General features: G+C 45.6%; 1 protein-coding gene across 2 annotated transcripts in view; it reads right to left on the bottom strand.

Annotated features, from left to right (window-relative positions):
* PLXNB3 (plexin B3) overlaps nt 1-20,967 on the bottom strand; it is a 79,309-nt gene that overhangs the window by 36,388 nt on the left and 21,954 nt on the right. The window contains exons 1-7 of one of the 2 annotated variants that reach the window (XM_083158837.1): nt 14,576-14,695; nt 12,098-13,147; nt 10,479-10,658; nt 10,163-10,288; nt 5,814-5,914; nt 3,035-3,167; nt 1,659-1,815 (exon numbers count right to left, since the gene is read on the bottom strand). In XM_083158837.1, the coding sequence (XP_083014963.1) occupies nt 1,659-1,815; nt 3,035-3,167; nt 5,814-5,914; nt 10,163-10,288; nt 10,479-10,658; nt 12,098-13,138 (1,738 nt within the window). In that variant the 5' untranslated portion in view covers nt 13,139-13,147; nt 14,576-14,695. Of the gene's footprint in view, nt 1-1,658; nt 1,816-3,034; nt 3,168-5,813; nt 5,915-10,162; nt 10,289-10,478; nt 10,659-12,097; nt 13,148-14,575; nt 14,696-20,967 lie in introns of those variants that run through there. The other variant, XM_083158836.1, reaches the window with a different exon arrangement.

Genomic DNA, 20,967 nt, shown 5'->3' with positions numbered 1-20,967 from the left:
GGAGCTTTAGCTGAATCTTCTGATCTTACGTGTTGCACAAAAGATCAGAAGATTTAACAAAAGATCCATAGGAACGCACACCGGATCTTAAGAAAAATCTTTGGTAAAGATGTGCACTTGCCTGAAATCTTTGGTCCAGGGCAGACCAAAGATTTGAAGGCTAATTTATGCACACATCTTACGATCGCAGATCTTTCTAGTGTGTGGGCACCTTAAGGAGCTGATTCGTTGGACGTTTATCTCTCTTTATCACCCTTGCATTTATCTCTTGTTAATACATCTGCCCCAATATGTCATGCGTGGCAACATCTTCCCACATAATGGGACCACGGGGCATGACCACCATAGAATTCTGTAGCATTCCAACACTTTATTAAATAGATTTTATGCTTCAAGACCTACAGAAACATAGATTTACATCAATCCTATATTTATGTGAATGTTTAATGCAGGAGTCGCACTGCGCATGTGCAGATTTGGTCTGCGAACTTGATCGCAGTACTCTAAATGCCGCAGCATGATTGACAGGTTACTGGCATTTGGGGGTGGCATGTCAGACCCTTGGACTACACTTTAGTGGATGATTTTTGCCAGACAGCCACAACAACCTGAGGGTTACTTAGATGTCGGACACTCGCATCTCCGCTGCATCTCCGGAAGCAGCATTGTATCAGAGACGGACTTATTTCCGACGGAGATGACAAAAAGGGGATGGGCACTGACGTCATGTGCCCCCCACCCATAAAATGTGGGGCGTTCCCCTACTGCCGCCCCCTTCCCACCACTGCCTGTGGGAATGCCTCGGCAAGTAAAATCCGCAGGGATTCGGCAAATGGGGTTCACACAGGGGTTCGGCACATGTGCATATTCGCCCATGCCCAGACTGGCTCAATCGGAACTGGGCCGATTTGGGTCTGAATTAGGCCTCAAGCCTCTCCAAGACATGAATAGAATACGGTTTTACTCAATCAAGAATGAAATGTAAATAAAAATATATATAATTTTTGCCTATGCTGCCCCCTTCACTGGAATGAGATTCCTCTCCCCTACCTTGCAAAGCGTTAAACTGAATGCTCACCTGTTCAAAGCATACCATCCGCATAACCCATTGCCAGGGCCGCTCTCCCTACCCACTGCCTCAAATCTTTGCCATCTCTGTCATGCTCACTTCCTGCCTTCAGGCCTCCTTGCCTGCACCTCATATCACCAGTCTGTCTCCCCCCTCACTCTGCAAGTTCTTTGGAGCAGGGCCCTCCTCCCTCCTGTTCTCACAGCCCAATTCTCTTACACTTCACATACAGCCCTCTCCTACTCAGAGACCGTCTATACCCGCATCTCTTCTCATACGTAATCATTCAGTTCTACCAATGAGAGCCGGCACTACTCCTGGTAGTATGCGGACAACTCCTTGGCTTCCTACATTACAGCTGTATTGTGCTCTGGGAATTGTTACTTGCTCTCAGTTTTATTATTCAGTTTCTGTAATGTTAATTAGGTGCACTCTGTATTGTTCTAATGTGTGCCCTGTGTACGGTGCTGCCAGCTACTTGTGGCGGCTTATATATATAACGTGTAATTACAATATTTAATATCCCCATGTACAATATTAGGGTTGGGCCTGCTCCTACATGGGAAATAGACCTGGTGTGTTGGCTCACCTTTGCCAATGTCATTAGGGGGCAGGTGTTCTGGTGGGGGAGAGCTGCATCGGACCTGGTTCCCATAAATCTGTGCTGGACTGGGCAAGTGATTGAAAAGACATTTCCAGCCGTCTTTTTCGGCCCCAGCAGGGAACTGTAGCACAGTCATGGAGACCTGGTGACACAAGAAGAGAGATGTTAGACACAAGGGGAGAGAGAGAAAGAACTCACCAATAGCCTCCCTACATAAACTGTCGCCTGTACTCTCTGTACACTGCAATGACAAACACGTAATGGTCTTGCTCAATAATATGGGTCAAAATAGAAGAATGAAACTAGCCCAATAATATGCCTGGCAACAGTCCTGATTTCTGCAAGTTAGTCCCTAATTTGCAACGGTCTAAAGGGGCGTGACCTGGAGTTTTAGTAGAGACCAAAACATTTTTTTTTATACCGACGCTTGGTGCTAGGACCTGGGGCCTAATTCAGTCAGAGAATCGGCAATCCATTGGATCACTGAACGTCTGTGCAATTAGCGATTATATATCCGTACGCAGAGCAGTCACAGTCAGTGGCCGTAAGCCAGAATTTAGGGGCAGACTTTCTGGGTGTGCTTGAGAAAACGTAGACATGCCCCAGCGTTTTTCGAGTGAGCATTTGACATCAGCACTGACCACTTCCAGCTGGTACAGATGGAAAAAAAGTTTCTGTCTCGGCGGTGAGTTTCTGGTTTTAGGCAACTGCTTTTTCTTTAACTATCGATCCATGCTGAATCAGGCCCCTGGTGCATGTACATTTGCTGAGTGACTGAGTGCCAGCCATGTCTTTTCAGTGACCTAGGGGGTAATTCAGGCCTGCGTATATATGCGCTGCCTAGAAAGCAGGTAAACACCCCCCCCCCGCCAACCGAATCCCTGCAACACAATGAGTGTACGCTTACACGTCCACTCACATGTGGACGCACAAAGGAAAAATCATTTGATGGTCGCTCACCATCGAATGATTTTTCCTCCCTTTGCAGACAAATTACTTTTATCCTGCGTGGAGATTGGCGAATTGAGCGCGGGCACAGACATCATGTGATGTCAGCCACCCGCCCCAAGCAGCGATGGGCACACCTGCATTTGCAGGGATACGCCCAGTGCTTCTATTGGCACATCCACCATTTTTGTGCGAATGCCACGGCGAGTGTATAACTCGCCAAAGGCGTTTGCTCTGAGGGGATGCACATGCGCATGACCGACTGTGGGGACGGGATCGAATTGGGACCTGTACAAACAGGTGTGAATCCGCTCCCTACAGACAGGAAGCGCACTGTGCAGAGGAATACTATCGTCCCCCAGCTGGATTGTGGTAGCCCTGTAACCCTTTCCTAGCCACACACGCACACACACCTCTGTCTGCTCGTGCCGACTCTGATTAGCTGGGGAAAGACCCTGGATAGACACACATTGATTCTGGTCACTGAAGCTCCACAGCCAGTGGTTAGCCTGGTCACTGTCTGCACACTCCTTCTTCTCCGTGCACCTGTAAATGGGGTGTAAGGATCATTGAATATGTACAAGAAAAACAAAAACAGTAATTAAACAAAACAAACAACTCTACGGTACTTGTGTATTATCAGGGCGCCCGGCTACGCTACATTTTCAACATAGGCTAAGCTACGTTGTCAGCATAGCCGGCGCCGTGATAATACAGGAGGCAGCAGGGTGGTGTGGTTTATACTTATCCTCCTCCGGGCGGCAATCCCCGATGACTCCACGGTGGCAGCGACGGTTACTCCCCGGAGGCAGCGATGGTCACTTCCCGGCGGCAGCGTTCAGTCTCCCTCCTCCGGCACTCGCAGCGGACGCTGTACGTAATTCAGCATAGTGCCGCTGGCGGCACATCACATGGTTTCCCTGCTCCCCCAGCGGCACTACGCTAATTGCGTACAGCATCCTTGGCGAGTTCCGGAGCAGGGGGACTGAATGCGACTGCCGGGGAGTCACAGTGGTCCCCAGCGTGAGTCAGCGGGGATCGACGCGGTGCCCGGGCTTGAGAAGGGTAAATATAGACCAGCCATTTTACCCCCACTATCCACGTCATATCCCCAGTATCCACGTCAGCGTGGAGTTGATTTTATAAAGTGTGGCGAGCGCAGCGATAGTGGGGATATTAAGCATTGTGTATTTTTAGGGCTCCAGAGCCACTTACGTACTTTACGTAGCCAGCATAGTGCTGTATTGGAATTCTCAATACACCACTACGTAAACTACGTAATGGGCGCCCTGATAATACACAAGTACCAAAACTACCGCCAAACTAGTTTGTATCAATACACATTACCCCTAGATCAGTTATGAGGCCAGCTGCACTAAGCTTCAAAAGTGATAAAATGGGGAGTTATAAACAACCAACCAATCAGCTCCTGCCTGACATTTTTCAAACACAGTCTGTGACATGGCAGGTAGGAGCTGATTGGATGGCTGTACCACTCTCCATTTTATCACTTTTGAAGCTTAGTGCATCTGGCCCCTTTTCCTTTAATAAGAGGATGAACAAACAGCCAATCACACATGTTTTATGGTTACTATGGTAGCAGCTTCTTCAGTTTGTTAACAGGATAACTTGGCATGGCCCACAATATCAAATGCAATACACATGCAATACACATAGGGGCGCCCTTCATTACAATGTAATTCAGAGCAGCTTCCAGGGTTTGTTGGAGGTCTATAAGTACAGAGTAGAACAAATGTGTTCAGATTCCATGGAGGTAAATTGACTAAGATGGGAGTTATATTGAAGATTGGATGTTGCCCATAGCAACCAATAAGATTCTACTTCCTATTTATTTAGCACCTTTTAGAAGATAATATAGATAGAATCTGATTGGTTGCTATGGGCAACATCCCATCTTCAATAACTCCAATCTTTGTAAATTCACTCAGATGTTCTTACTAGGAAGGGCCCCTTGGAGAGTTCTTCTGGACGTGGATATCAGGAAGATGCTAATGGAGGGGGCACCATGGGAGCGATTCAATTTAGGGTGATATGGAAAGCAGATCCCGGAGCTATTCAATTAACAGCGCAATTAAGGCAGACCAATCTATTTCCTCTGACATCCACCTAAGGTGTGAGCAGGAATCCAAATAACTAGTGCCTTCATTCTGTAGTGAATCATTCCCGAGATCTCTCCATTATAGCATGACCAGGCTTTTGGCCGTGCATTCCCAATAGGACTCGCGGGTCATGAAAGTCTTTTCTTCTGTCATCTAACAACATGAAGCTGAGGCTACACTAGGCATAGGCTCTCCAACCCTAAGCGATGGCTGCTGTTGTGGCATGCAGGTGGTAGGAGTAGGGCAGTAGAGTGCCCAGTAGGGCCCAGGTACTTTTCAAGGGGTGTGACCTTATCACAGGAGGTGTGGTCAGGCCCCCTTAGAATAACACACAGAATAAAATAGCACTTTATGCAGCCCGGTGGCCACACTGCAGCCCAACACAGAGGAGCATGTGCTATGTAAGAAGAGCTTCTGCTGTCAGGTAATAGGGGGCCCCACTGGGCACCTCCATCAGGCCTGGGCCTGGGTAATTAGTACTCCCCCCCTCCCCCCACCATTGGCACCACTGGGTAGTGGCCTAATTTGGTGTAAACATCCTGAATCCATGGACTCATCCTACCCTGTAATAATGGTTCAGGCTGGTCCTCCCGGCCAGCAGGATAGCATGCTGTCCTTTTACATGCGATGTATCGCATGCGACCCCACCCCCCGCTGCTGGGTGGAGGATGGAGTCAGAGGTTGGACAGGCAGCTTAGGTCTGATGCGCATGAGTACGCGCATCGGAGCAGAGGGGAACATCAAACACCTCCTATTTGGGACAGTTTCTCAGCCCGATATGTTGGGATCGGGTGATATCGGCCCAAATTGGACAACTGTGTAGGCACCTTTAAGTAAATCTTTTCTTTGTACTCATTTGATTCCTTTACACCAAGTTACCATTGTTTAAATGCCACAGCCCACGTCAGTTACTGACCACGCGCAACACTTTATGGGCACATTCTGCCCATCTTCTAATGGCTTCCTACAGCAGGATAACCTCTCTATGATGTTGTCCTTCCCAGACACCCAGCTCACAACTAATTAACCTCTACCATATCTAACCTAGGGATTATTATAATCGCCCCATTACCTCTCCTGCAGCACACACCACCCGCAGAAAGGGTCCCCAGCTCCAAGGCACAGGTCACATGAAGGATAGTGCGAGCATTCAGCCACTGGGAGCCTGGTAACCTGTAAGGGAAAGTAGAGTCGATTTGCAGCAAGAGAAAATACCTTTCCCTCATTATTTCCCCAAGAAGTACAAGTCGTAGTATTGTTTCCAGCTATGTACTAGAAGTCCTGGGATGTAGGAGAGGAAGATCTGGAGGCAGTGGCGGGCAGGAGGAGTGGGCTATAGTGGAGTACTTGGGTTTGCAGACTAGAGCACGCACAGTATTTCATTCTGTAAAGTGAGGTTACTGGAACAATATAAAGTGGTGGTTCCGAACCTGGGGTAATTGCAGACCAGCTGGGGGTACTTGAAAATAATAATGGCAGAAGGAGGTCTCTTGATGGTGGACGAAGTCTCCCATTGTCTTGTAGATGAGCAACGTATGCATCATCATCATCATCATCATCTCCTTGTGCTTTTGCCCGACCAGTAATACATTGGGAGCTACCTGCGCTGCCCTCAGATATTGGCGGTCATTTGCCCGGCGCTGACACGGGTGGAGGAAGCAGCGGCATTAATCCTACAGGCGGGATCCCCGGAGACCATACACAGCCAGCGGCCAGACACAGAGAGACCCGATTCCTGACCGCACACTACTCCTCCGCTACTCCCTAATATAAGGACACGGATACCGCTCACTTCCAATCCACTCATAAGTACTGTGGATATTTCACATTGAGAGGAGGCGGGACTCAAAAGTAAAGCCTAATCGAGGGGTACGGTAAAGAAAAAAGGTTGGGAACCACTGTGCTAGGAGATGTACAACAATATTATACGGTCCACATGCTTTAACCATTACTTCACACTTAAATTAAGCTAACCTAGAATTAAAAAAAGAAAAAATGCTATTTAATTGATGGGTTGATAATAACGCGTTAGGAGACTAGACACAGATTTTGTTTTCCTCCACCCCAAGAAATCTCTAACCAACATTTCGTTAGATAAGACGTCACCCAGTAGCGGATAGTTGGTGTGTATGTAGTGTGTGTGGACAACTTAGACACAACAGCTAATTGCAATCTCATCCGTGCTGAAACGATACTCACTAAAACGCAAACCATTACCTATCGCATCATGTCACAAATTCCTAATAAACGGATTGGTCCGGAGCTCCAAATCACCTTGTTGGCAAATAATTTAACCCTTTGAGTGCCAAGGGAATTTCTCAAAATAGGTGTGAAATTTGCCAAGCAAACTTTTTTTACTAACCGTTCGAGTATCAACGTTGCTGTGAGAGACCATCAAAACTATCCGTTAAAAAATGCCAGCGCCGCTCACAGCCGCTGTTCTTTTTAGTGCAATATTTAACTAAACTTCAATTAATCGACTTGGCTGTATTTGTATTTATTTATACTAAAAGAACAAACAGTCGTGACAGTGAGCAACGGTGACATTTTTAGAGGCTATTTTGAGCATCGCTCATAGCAACGTTGGCACTCAACGAGTTAAAGTAAAAAAACACCTTCGGTATTGCCACACTGTTTATTAACCTAGAACTTCCTGCAATATGAAACAGGATTGCGCCTCATTGTTAACAGCCTGGTAACCCTTTAAAAACACTCCAGCTTCTTCTTTAATCAATCAACATTGGCTATTCATAGTATCCTATCCTATACCCATAGCTGCGCCTGACTGCGTTATCACAAGCCTGGAAATCACTCTTTTTCTATGTTTCAAAGGGAAATCAGAAAGTCATCAGACCACGCACAGACCAAATGCTAAATGTAATTGTTCACACCGATTTTTCTGTACAGCCGCACAATGTGCACCGAACACAAACAGAACGTGACATGTTGTACTTGAGGTTCTAGTCTCTTTAAATTTGCATGTGGGAACCCGTAATCAAATATTCCACATCATGACCTGTCTAGATGGAAGTTGTGTCTGGTTGAAATGCAGGCTACTACTCCATTAATTATGTATATCAAATCATGCGTGAAATCCCCCGGAGGCTAAAAACTGTGGCACACAAACAGCAGTTCTAGGAGCGTACATGAAAAAGGTATTTAGTATCCTAGGTCTACAGAATCCTAAGGCTTCAGGATCCAATCTGCAGGGATGGACCATAGAGTATAAAAGAGTAACTATGTCTCCCATATAATTGCAGAGAATATATATCCCACTGCAGTATGCACATTTATAAATACAGTGCTAATATTTTGTAAAAATTCGCCCAAAAATGTATACATTTCAATGTTCTAACAGTTCCCAACTACAGTCTACCTAGAGAGATACAGGTTTCCTTTGTGAAACAGATCTATAGTGGTGACTGTAATGGCAAGACATATCAGTACATTATGCCCTAGTACAGGCAAGTCCAAACTGTGGCCCTCCAGCTGTTGTGAGACTACACATCCCAGAACACTATTGAAAGTAAATCTCTTAAATCCAGCCATTTAGATGATCCCATGGTTTTCCTGGTGCTAGATCATGCCATACAAATCTTACTCACTTTATAGACCACATAACTAAAGGTCCATACACACTGGGCAACTATGATGAAAATCCTCGCTGTGGGGAAAGCCGCTCAGCGCATACACACTGAGTGGCTTTCCCCCTGCCCGGCGCCGATGGAGGGGGGGGGGGCGGAGTTGCATAGTGGAGCGCTATGCACAGCCGTCCTGAAAGCTGCTCATCTGCTGGTATAACCAGCAGATGAGCGGCTTTCCTGGCAATGTTGCGGGAGCGCGCAGCAGCGCTCACCTCTTATCGCCGGGCCATACACACTGAGCGGCTTTCCCCCTGCCCGGCGCCGATGGAGGGGTGGGAAACGGAGTTGCATAGTGGAACGCTATGCACAGCCGTTCTGAAAGCTGCTCATCTGCTGGTATAACCAGCAGATGAGCGGCTTTCCTGGCAATGTTGCGGGAGCGTGCAGCAGTGCTCACCTCTTATCGCCGGGCCATACACACTGTGCGGCTTTGAGCTGAAAGCCGATCAAACCTGCTGTTTTGAGCGACTTTTAGCTCAAAGTCAACCAGTGTGTATGGGCCTTAAAGGAGGGGCTGTACATGTAGTATATCTAGACTTTAATCAGGCTTTTGACCGGGTCACCTGGGTAACTCTTTAGATCATATTCAACATAGAATGTGTCACCAGCATTAACCTTTTGCAGTCCAAATTTTATTTGCAATTCAAAACAGTCTGGTTTACATGTTTAAATTAATTGTCATTTTTTTTTATAATGGTCTACACTGCCTGTTGAATAATGTTTATGTTCTTTTTATTAAAGTGGCTCACCGTTGGATCTGCTACTAGCGCTAGGACTGTGGAGTCTGAGGGTTAACTATGCCATCTGAAGTCACTGTGATAGCTACATTAAGTTCAAACCGAAAAAAATTTCCTAGTATACGCAAGTATCTCTGGCCAAGAACGTTGATTCTGATTACCATAAATATGCTAAAATGATGCATTTTTCCTGTATTGTGTCCAAGATTTAATGGAATTATCCATAGAATTATCTCTATTATTATATATTTCACGTCAGGCTGTTTTAGCAGTGTGCCGCTCCCTGCCCATTAGTCAAAAGGGCAAAATGCGCCCTGCCCCTTTAGCATTGCCCTGCTAAAACTGCCTGCCCATCCGTCACCGCCATCGCGTGAGTAGATGCCATGTGCATGCGCGCTGCATCTATTCAGATTAACCAGAATGCTCGAGAGAAGCCCACCCCCTCAGAACATGTACAGGTAGTCGCAAGCTGTGACGCTCTTGTGTCTGAGTAACCAGTCCCAAATTACATTCCACAAAAGCACATGCGCAGTGTGAATTAAAAATCACTGCGTACATCAGTGGTTCCCAAACTGTGTGCCGTGGCTCCCTGGGGTGCCCAGGGCTGGTAGTCCAGGACAAATTCAAATTATTTATGATCAATTTAACAGGCAAAACCAGTGAATGTGGCTGCCAATCATAACATACATGGACAAACAATAGCAAGTCTTGTCCCTCACACCATAGCTGACCCTAAGGATGACATATAAACACAATTTACTTAATTTAATATTGTTTTTGGAATTTCTCAATAACAAAACATCCAGCCTAGGGGTGCCATGAAAAATGTGATGCTCTAGGGCACCGTGATTCAAAAAAGTTTGGGAACCACTGGCGTACATCCAAATTGTGTCCATCTCTGAATAGGGCCCTTAGTCGGATTTGAGGTGTATATACTGTATGCAATTATTGTATATACTTCAAGCAATGCCTGACTGTCATCATTAGTAACCAGCAGTTGGCTATCAGCCACCCAATACTATTTGGCGGAACCCTCTTACCTGTGACTCTGTCATAACGTACAGGTGCTGCCCCAAACTATCCAAGACTAGATCAGGGCTGACAGGAGAACCTGGTACCACGGCCAGCGAGTTGTAGACGTGTCCTTCACCTTGAGATACAAATACCTATAAAAGGGAAGACATCATGAAATCTCTTACACGGACGATGTGGACATCCTTGTTGTAGAAAAACATACACTTGTCTTTCAAAAAGAAAGTTGTGTTACATGCATTCTGTAACACAACATTTGTTCAAGTCGAAAAGGACATGATAAAAAATAAATAAAAACACTTATAGGAGATGACAAGTTCTCACCTTATGAACATTTCCTCCACCATCTCCAAGGAAAACGACCGTATGAGAGTCTTCAACCAATGCGGCTACAGCGGTCAGACCAGAGTCATTTGTAAGAAGAGGTGCAGCAGTGACTGGGACGCTACTAGCAATCGGGCTGGGTGTGTGGTCTCCTCCGCATGGAAAGTTCTGAGGGGACTCCTGGTCAGAAGGTTTAGAGATAAATGTGTAATGACAGTAGTAACCAATTCCCACAGCTGGCACCAAAAGTTGTAAAGCAATGAATAAATGCAATCGTAATTTTGTCATCAGAATCATTGTAGTTAGTAGTAGAAGTCATTATACCGAAGATAATCATGTACTACAGCAACTTGAGGTCGAGGAGACCTTTAAACCTGTATTTCTGAGGATACAATATATATATATATATATATATATATATATATATATATATATATATATATATATATATATATATATATATATATATATATATATATATATATAGAGAGGGTTGCTGTTTGGCACTCTGGGCTAAAACAGGCAAGGGCCGGGGTGCCTGCCACAAGTAGATAATATCAGGTAGACGACCCCCAGAGTAAACTCCAGGAATAAAGAGTGGCACTCTCCGGACTTTAGTAAAGTCAAATCAAGTTTTAGTGCAAATAAATTGTCATCGTCATCGTCAACGTTTCAAGGCCCAATGCCTTTTCATCAGGACGGGTGTACAAATAAAGTGCAATAAGTGCTGTGCACAGCACTTATTGCACTTTATTTGTACACCCGTCCTGATGAAAAGGCATTGGGCCTTGAAACGTTGACGATGACGATGACAATTTATTTGCACTAAAACTTGATTTGACTTTACTAAAGCCCGGAGAGTGCCACTCTTTATTCCTGGAGTTTACTCTGGGGGTCGTCTACCTGATATATATATATATATTTATTATTTTTTTTTACCACCACAAAGGTTTTTAAGTACTGCTGCATTGTTAAGGATATTTAAACCTACGCCCATTTAGAACGGGTCTCCAGGACCCCATCTGCCAGACTACGGTTAAAAATATATTTTCTATAGAAACACATATGATTAAAAAATATATATATTTTCTATAGATAGCTTATTCTTGGACAAGTAACTCAAATCATCTAAAAATTTAAATTCTTAGCTAGTCAAACATTAAATAAACAAAAACAAATTGAATATCCGTTTGGCTTCCATTAGCCTATCAAACCAAGACAGATATAATTATTTTATTTAAAAGGTCAAGTCCACCAGTGGTTTCTATATCTGATTCTGTGATTTTGATAGGTTAATGCAGGGATGGGAAACCTTTGGCCCTCAAACTGCTGCTGAACTACACATCCCAGCATGCATTGCTACAGTTGTGCTATTTGGCCATGCTAAAACTGTAGCAAAGCTTTCTGGGATGTGTAGTTCAACAGCAGCTGGAGTGGGTTAATGCATGTTGCATTCTGGTCATTGATCTGCATTGATCTGCCATTTTATTTTCTAGATTCCATTTGGTGCTTATAAGTAGATTATAAAGCAGATGGTAACTAATACATCCCCATAGCTCCAAATACTGACCCAGATTTATTTGATAACAGGTCCACAAATTTGTCACCCACAAACATACCTTAGGTAGAGCAGCACATCTGGAATTGACTCCATACTCTATCCCTGCCTCCTGGCCACTTGGACCCTTGCCATTCTCAGTGTAACACAGGACTCGTGCCGTCTCTATCCTAGCGTCTACATCGGCCATTTTATAGGAGCAGAGGGCTGTCCGGCTGCTTGGAGATGGACTGGAACCTTGGCTGGCTGCAAATATCACAAAGAGCTCCCTGTTCTTAATCTCCAGGTGGGCAGCCTGCGCCAGATTATACCCTCCTTCACATGAGAGGGGTACTTCCACATAGGAGTAGAGGTGCAGGTCCTGGCTGCACACGCTGCCCAGATACGTTTTGTAATCCATTTGGGATTTGGATCCACGCCGATAAAATAAGAAGTAGACATGGCCTTCGCTGGAGAAAACACCCACAAATGTATTGTTGTAATCCGAAAAGTCTCCTACCACGAGTTTACCTAAACCTTCATTGGAGAACACAGATGGCTTCTCCACTTGCCGTATAGTAATCGGTGGTATTCCACTAGACAACCTGGCTGTCAACCCCCGTCCGACAAACAGGTAATCGTGACCCAATGACGTCCTTTCAACTATTCCCACAGTGGTGACCTTCGGATTATTGGCAGCCACAAACTGGTTGTCGCCGGGGTCAACTGTACGGTAAATGATATTAGAGATGTTCGCCAGATCCCTCTTTTCACAGATGCCCTGAAATACATGCCCACAGGTCAACAATTCTCTGCCCTGAAGGTTGACAGTCAGCAGCTTGTTGGAGTTGTGGGTAAGAGTGGCCTGAGGGCAGTCTTTAACGTCTTTGAAGGGAAGACACTCCGGGCTATCAAACACGGGGCCAGTAGAATCCTCTGCCAGTAGCTCAAGGTCAGGTGACACCTGAAAGATCCAATTAACAGCCCCGATGTAGATGGATCCTGAGCCAGGGTCATGCGCCATGTGGTTGAAAGTGACATCGGCCCGGAGAAAACTGGGAAACGCCAAGACTGATAATGGTAGGCAGAGAAAGGCAAGCAGGGTTGGAGCCAGATCCAACATAACGGTCAGCTTGAAAGGAAGAAAAAAAGGGAAATAAATAAAAAAAATACATGGCCATTCCATTGGTCAGCACAAATAATATGCTACTGTATTTTATTATAGTTATTATTATTATTATTATTATTATTATAATAATAATAATCCACATTTGTCAGCTGCAGGACATATCCCCAGGTAAATGCTTGAGCAGCAAAAACCAGCACAGCGGTCGCATACTTTAATAGAATAAGTAAATTTGCGAGCAGGACCCTCCTACCATTGTGACTAACTACCTGGTTTGTTTTATCCCTATTTCCAATTGCAAAGTGCAACAGAACGTGCTGTGCTGCATATAAAACAGTTAATAATATTTTCAGGCAGATTAAATGAAGGGTAAATAACACGTGCCCTCATAAACTGACAGATCCACAACGCTAACAGTAACAATAATAAGTGTACATGTAGAATGACATAAACATTGTCAATAATCCCTCATCAGCTCTATATCACCCCATAGACCAGTGTTTTTCAACCACTGTGCCGTGGCACACTAGTGTGCCTTGAGCTGTTCTCAAGTGTGCCCCCAGATCTAGAGATGCTCAAACCAGTTTACAGCCACCACCAGTTCAACTGTTATTTACTGGTCTCTTCTTTTCATGTAAAGGGCCAGTATATTTTATTTGTGTTACCTGTGGGGACCAGTGTGATGGTTTTTATACGGGGGCCAATAGGTTTTTTTTTTTCCTGTGGGGGCTAATGTGTTTTGCCCTGTGGAGATCTCTTGGTGTGCCTTGGCAAATTTTAAATCTTATTTAGTGTGCCGCAAGGTAAAAAGGTTGAAAATCTCTGCCATAGACTCTCTGTCGAGCAGCTTATCCTAATGTATTTCACAGAACAAGTTCTGGAGTAATCTATCACTCAGGGAGTATGTGGCATTTGGAAAGCAATAAAATATATGACTATTAACGCATAAAGATAATTAGAAGTTTTGGATCTGAACTCTGGAAAGTATCAGGGAACTGATGGTCATTGTCTTTGGGAGAGAGGTCATGTGACATGTGCTATAAAAAAGCACAATTCTTACAAAATGTACAAGTGACCTTTAAAGTGACCTGGTTATTGTACAGCACATGGATGATTCACCAGGCCATACATAGTACTGAAGGGGATACGGTCACTAGGTCTACAAGCATTAGGTCGACATGCATTAAGGCTCGACAGGCCATTCGGTCGACACAAGCATTCGGTCAACATGGGGTTTTTCAGTGTGCAGAGCATAGCCAAGCATGGCGAGGGGACGCAGTGCTACATTTCAGTGTCCATGTCGACAGTCATAATTCGGGACAAAAAAAAAAAAAGGTGAAAAAACCTTCAGTCATGTCGACCTAGTGGTGTCAACCTAATGCTAAAGGCTTAGCATCTGGATGAGACCTTGGATATGACCTATGAATTATTTACCTCAGTAGAACATTCCACACATGGGAAATGCGGTGATGGGTGGGTATGGGGAGATGCTCAGACCACTACTAGTCCACCTATAGTGGGTGACATACCACTTATATAGAGGAATCCATGCTGCTGTATTCGGCTAATCCTAGAAACAGAAGATAAGGTAAGATGTAGTTGTGGTATATATAACCTCAGATACCACCACTACCCCCTGTGAACCAAAATCCTTTCTAATCTCATTCAGTGCTGCACAGAAATCATAGAAGGGAAGGTTAATCCTCCAGATACAACGTATAAAAGTCATAGGTCAGTAACCGCTTTCTACACAGCAACTAAAGCAGGATATGGGTCTATATACCAAAAGCTTTTTTATAATTATTATTAGTCATTTTAAACTCCTGATCCAATCCTGGTGTGGAGATACCAGGAGAAGGCTTGTGGGGAAGTAATTACTGGTGAGGCTTGGCGGTTTTATCCCATGATGCATTGGGTTAAGCCTGTTTTCTCCCGATATAGAACACATTTGCCCACTGCTAATTAAACCAACATATCCTTTATGAGATCAAGACTAGAAAACAATCCAGGTATAGTTTTAAAAAGTACCAGATATAAACTAAATAGAACATAAAAAAAACAACAACCTAAAGTCGCCAAATGATCGAATCGCACGGCGTGATAGATTGCTTGCCAGAGGAACAGTCATTTCTTTAGGTCTAGAAGCAGCAAAACACATGAAAAGAACATTGGTAAGACATGGCATAGAGCCTGGCACAGCGCCATAACCTCTCTGGTAAGAAGGGATCTACAAAACCCCAAACTATTCGCTAGTTCTAGGAAATCAGTCACAGGATTTGCAGGCTACGGCTATGCAGATGTATAAGGATTATTGCAGAGTATTGAGTATGTAGCGTAGCCATTATATATTGTTCTCGTTCTGGAGACAAGCCTTTATAATGCCAGGCCGCCCAAGCTGCATAGGATAATGGTGCTATTTACACAAGACAAAGGTGCTACTGGGGAAATCTCTCCGATATCTCCATGGTCAGGCTTTGAATACAGTTTATAGAAACAGCAATAACCTCTTGTTCATGGTACATGCACCACATACAGGGGACTATCACCGATACATGTACCCATGATCTGTCCCTACTCTCATGAGGTCACTGCCTCAGACAAGATCTGTAGTCATTCTGATAATCTGATTGGCTGCCAGGAGTTCTATAATTATCCAACCTAAAGGCTCCTATTCATTACTGCAGGGTATAGCATACCATCCTGACATGCGGTACCCCGCCAACTGCCCGCTGGGCACAAGGGTGGCAGGATTGCATATGATACATTGTATGTGGTCCTTTTGCCTACAATACAGATGGAGCCTGGCTCATCCAGGCAGGGGATGGCAAAACTTTCGCCAGGGAGGCTCTGGCGGGCGCCGAGCAAAAGATGACAGGGGCTACATCTGTATATCATGAGATCCCAGCAAGGGTTGGAGGATCAGACAAATCCTTAGTGCAGCCCTTGCTGCGATCCAAAAATGATAAAGATAGAGGGCCAGATGCACTAAGCTCCAAAAGTGATACAATGGAAAGTGATAAACAGCCAGCCAATCAGCTCTTACCTGCCATGTCACATACTAGGTTTGAAAAATGTCAGGGAGGATCTGATTGGCTGGCTGTTTATCACCCCCCTTTAGTAAATCCATCGAGAAGTCCCATTTACCAAGGATAAAAGCCATCATCATTTATTGGACTTATTTTACAGTTCCTTATATAGCGCAGCATATTCCATTGGAATATTCAATTGAAAACAGTGATAAAACAAACTGGATAGTAACAAACCGACATAGAGGTAGGAGGGCCCTGCTCGCAAGCTTACATCTCTGATTATTATACCCTGTTCTGCCGAGAAGCAAGCGCAGAATGAAACAATCTACAAAATGGATGGCTAACAGGAAGAAACGCAATTTGTCTGTAGAAACTATAAAAGACACGTCCCTACATGCTGGGGGTTAATACAGACAGTATCATGTAAGAGTACTACAATAGCTGCTTAGTTCTGCTTGCAGATGTAGGTCACCAAAACAATGTGCAGGTACACCTGGTGCGTGTATGAACTGGCTCCCCGGCAGGAACCCATATAAAGTCAGAACACAAAAGAGTTTTCTAAGTCACAGAGCAAAATGTACATTGTCAACCCAGCCACTGCCAGCAATGGTGTGGGACCCAGTCAGCAAGATCACCCTTCTCCTACACACGGCTATGTATTAAACAGGCAGCATAAACCATTGATCATATAGTCACTAGTTATAAGGCCGTTTTGCAGGTCCGGTTCAACTGGACCTGTTTGGCAGGAAGATGCCTGCTTGGGTTCACACATTGCGTGGGGCCAGGACCAACAGTTTGAGTACCACTGCACTAAACCATTCCTATGTGGGTTTTTAATTTGCCCATTTACAAAAGGAAAGACGTAAGGAGGCCCAAGCTAGTATCAGGTCTAGGTCCTCTTGGGATTTTAATTATTCTGGGTACACACTAGAATATTTAGCTGCAACTCAACTGATCCGCAGATATATCTACAAACGCTGGCCGATCCATCAGGACTGACCTCACATGACGTGCACCTATTATTGCTCCTGTAGCATCTGTGGGCTCGTAGTCACAGCACGATGCGCAGGTACTTCTTTATGACTGTGTTGCACAGCTGATGCGATATAGCTGAACAACACCGTTCAGATACATCGCTGCTGGTATACACAGGCCGATGACCCAGCAATATATTGTCAAACTGCTAATATATCGGCCAGTGTGTACGCACCTTTAGGCTCTGAGTGGAAAGCGGTGCAGCTTATTAGGAACACCAGCACTCCTAAGTATCCACTCAAGTAGAAAACAATGTGTTTTATAGGCTGGAGTACTTACAACGTTGTTGAAAAAAAGAGCAGAGCTTCATCCCCCAAACTGGGCTTCATGTTTGTATCAGACCTAGCCGTAACTAGGGTGGTGCAGAGTGACACACCGCTCACAGCGCTGCAGGGTTTGGGGGGAGCCAGAGAGCAAACCCTCAGCTCTCTTCCTTAAAACTGGTCAAATATTGTCCTTTCTTAAACAGGAGGATTTTTTTTACAAGATTTGAACAATGCATTCCTTTCAATATCCACACATTTTCAGACCAGTCCTAATTGTGTGGTCCTTGAAAGGGGCAGTGGACAAGAAGTGGCAGAATTCGGTCACAGTTTTGCATTTGAGGCCCTGATGACTAACTCTGGTGACTGATTCAGAACATTAGCGAGAATAAGCTCAGGTGTATATTAATGTGTGAAAATGTGGTGGCACAAACACATTAGTAACCTGCCCTCAGTGAACAGTTTTGCCATCAATGGGGAGTACCAGGTTTTTTTTGTTTTTTTAATTTACCCAAGGGGCCGGGACATGGAGCATAGCTCTGCCCCTGACACCCATGAAGCATGAAGCCCCACCATGTTTTGATTGGTCCACAGGCCAATCAGTCAAAGGAAATGAATGACCATAGATAAGTAAAACCACTGATGTCTTGCATTGCATAGTATGCCACTATCGATGGCAGTTGCACTATTGCCATCAATGGCAACGATGGCCTTCGATACAGTACAGTAAATGTTTTCTCATACCCCAGTATAGGCATCCTCATTTCACTCAAGTCTTTTTCAAAGACAGTGCATGCTCATCTCACTGTGAGCCATGTATGGTGGACAACTTGCCCACACTTTCGTATAATAGAGAAGAGGTCTGGGCGAATATACTGTATACTGCTCTATATGAATTAGCCTTACCAGAAAATGTGTCAAAGGGAGTGGGGGAGAGTGGAGCAATATAAAGTTGTACTTAATCCACTCCTATCATTTATGATGTAGCCTTACAGTGGACGATTATATGGCCTAGAAAGAATACGATCATTGTGTCACTAGCATGATGGTAGACAAGCATTAGGTCAACGCCATTAGGTCAACATGACTTAAGGTAGACATGCAGGAAGGTCGACATGGGTTAGACTGACAGGATCATTAGGTCGACATGGGGTTTTTACTGTTTTTTTGAGCAGACATGTGCCGACAGGTGGTATTTCATGCCCTTCCATCCACTAGGGCGTGTAGGGAGAATAAAATAGTATGCGGGCATAGCGAGGCACCATGCCCGAAGCATGGCGAGTGCAATGCATGTCCAACGTTGGCCCTCCAGATGTTGTGAAACTACACATCCCAGCATGCTTTGCAATAGTTTTAGCATTCTCTAATAGCAAAACTGTGGCAAAGCATGCTGGGATGTGTAGTTTCACAACTTCTGGAGGGCCAACGTTGGACATGCCTGCCCTAAAGTCATGTCTACCTTAACTCATGTTAACCTAATGATGTCGACCTATTGACTGTCTAGCAACTTGCTGGTGACCAACTGATCTGATGTCTCGGAGTGATCTAATTCTTGGTCACCTCGATCCACACTCACCCCCACTTGATCCACACCGGCCTAGAATGGGTACTGTAATCATGCAGTATAGGGAGCTCCGGTATCAGAGAAGCCTTGCCAAGGCCAGAAGCTTATCATACTTTTGCAAAAATATATGTAAAGGTGCCCAAAGACGGTCCGTTCCCGGACCGTCCGTTCTGTACGGTACAAAAAGTATGTGCTGCACATACTTTTTGTACTAGCTGTTCATCGCATCGCATTGCATGCGTACTGCATGCACAAGGCATGCGATGTGATGCGATGTGATGCGATGTGTACTATTTAAGTCCCGAACGGATCTGTTAAACGGACTGTGTATGGGCACCTTCACTAAGATCTCTGAATTACCTTCTATAATGTTGGTTTATAAATTCTTATTGGTGTGCTTAGTGCAAACATCCCCTCCCTGTCAGCACTGTGGGGCATTACTAATTTGATTGAGCAGCTGTCATTCTTTCTTTTTAACTTTACATAGCCTGAAGCTGTTTGGTTGGTACTTTGCATATCTCTTCAAGCTTTGAAGAGATATGCATTCCCCCCCGCACCCCATCGAGGGGGGTATTCAATGTGTCAAATTGAGGTTGGATTGGCCGGTGTTCTGGTTGGTCAGAATCATCATGGGATCCTGGATTATTCAGTGCTGCAGGCACTTTTTTAATGGACCATAAAGCGGACCACAAGCTCCTCCCTCCGCAATCACAGCGTAGCTATTACTCCTTCACACGGCTAGGAAGACATACTGGGGCAGATGTATTAAACCTAGTGAAGTGATAAAGTAGCCTGTGACAATGCACCAGCCAATCAGCTCCTAACGGTCAAGTTACATGCTGGGTTTGAAATACAACTGTTAGTAGCTGATTGGCTGGTGCATTAACACAAAACCCGTTATCACATTACCAGGCTTAATAAATCTGGGGACTAAGTGAAAACCGGAACTGGACCAGACCATCAAACTCTGCATTCCAGAGCTTGTAGCAAACAGTCCGGGGGGGTTCTTGTCCAGGGTGTGTCCCGTCTGGGGGGGGGGGGGGGATGTGATAGCTTTCACCGGGAACATGGGGAAGGGTCTTGACCGTTCTGGTTTTTATTACATGCCGGACCATACAGGGAGGATTTATTCTCCTCCTCTCCCTGGTGATGACAGGTGTCACAAAAGCCCCACTGGACAGGACTCCCCCCCCCGGTTCGGACACTACAAGCTATGAAATGACAGACATTGATGAATGTAACCTGTCCTGCATTCTGTGGCCCTGTCCAGTTCCAATACCCATAAATCTGCTACATTATTCCTAATGAGCAGGGCCGTCTTTCCCATTGGGCTTAATGGGCAGTTGCCCAGGGGCCCAAGGATAGTAGGGGCCCACCACAATGGAGAAGATGGCACTGTCCTAGGGAAAGGCGGCAGGCGGTGTGTAGCGGGGATCCTGGCAGCGGCGGGTGGAGGGGACCCAGGCAGCGGGCGGCGTGTGCAGGGGACCCGGGCAGCGGGAGGCATGTGCAGGGGACCCAGGCAGCGGGAGGCATGTGCAGGGGACCCAGGCAGCGGGAGGCATGTGCAGGGGACCCAGGCAGCGGGCGGCGTGTGCAGGGGACCCGGGCAGCGGGAGGCATGTGCAGGGGGACCCAGGCAGCGGGCGAAGTGTGCAGGGGACCTGGCCAGCGGGCGGCGTGTGCAGGGGACCCGGGCAGCGGACGGCGTGTGCAGGGGACCTGGGCAGCAGCGTGTGGCAGGGTCCGTCCAGGAAGCGGAGACCTTGATGTAGTGCTGTCTGCCGCCGGGCAGGAAGCGCTGCTGTGCTGATTTTGAAAAGACTGGCCATATGGTGATTGGCCGGACGCTCAGCCAATCAGCGTCCAGCCATTATTTCCAAAATCTGCAGCGCTTCCCGCACGGCGGCAAAAAGCACTACATCAAGGTCTGAG

Source organism: Crinia signifera, chromosome 9, assembly GCF_055691185.1.
Source record: "Crinia signifera chromosome 9, ASM5569118v1, whole genome shotgun sequence".
In the NCBI taxonomy this organism is placed as follows: domain Eukaryota; kingdom Metazoa; phylum Chordata; class Amphibia; order Anura; family Myobatrachidae; genus Crinia; species Crinia signifera.
Note: the sequence above shows the minus strand (reverse complement) of the source record. Positions and strands in the feature narration are given on the sequence as shown.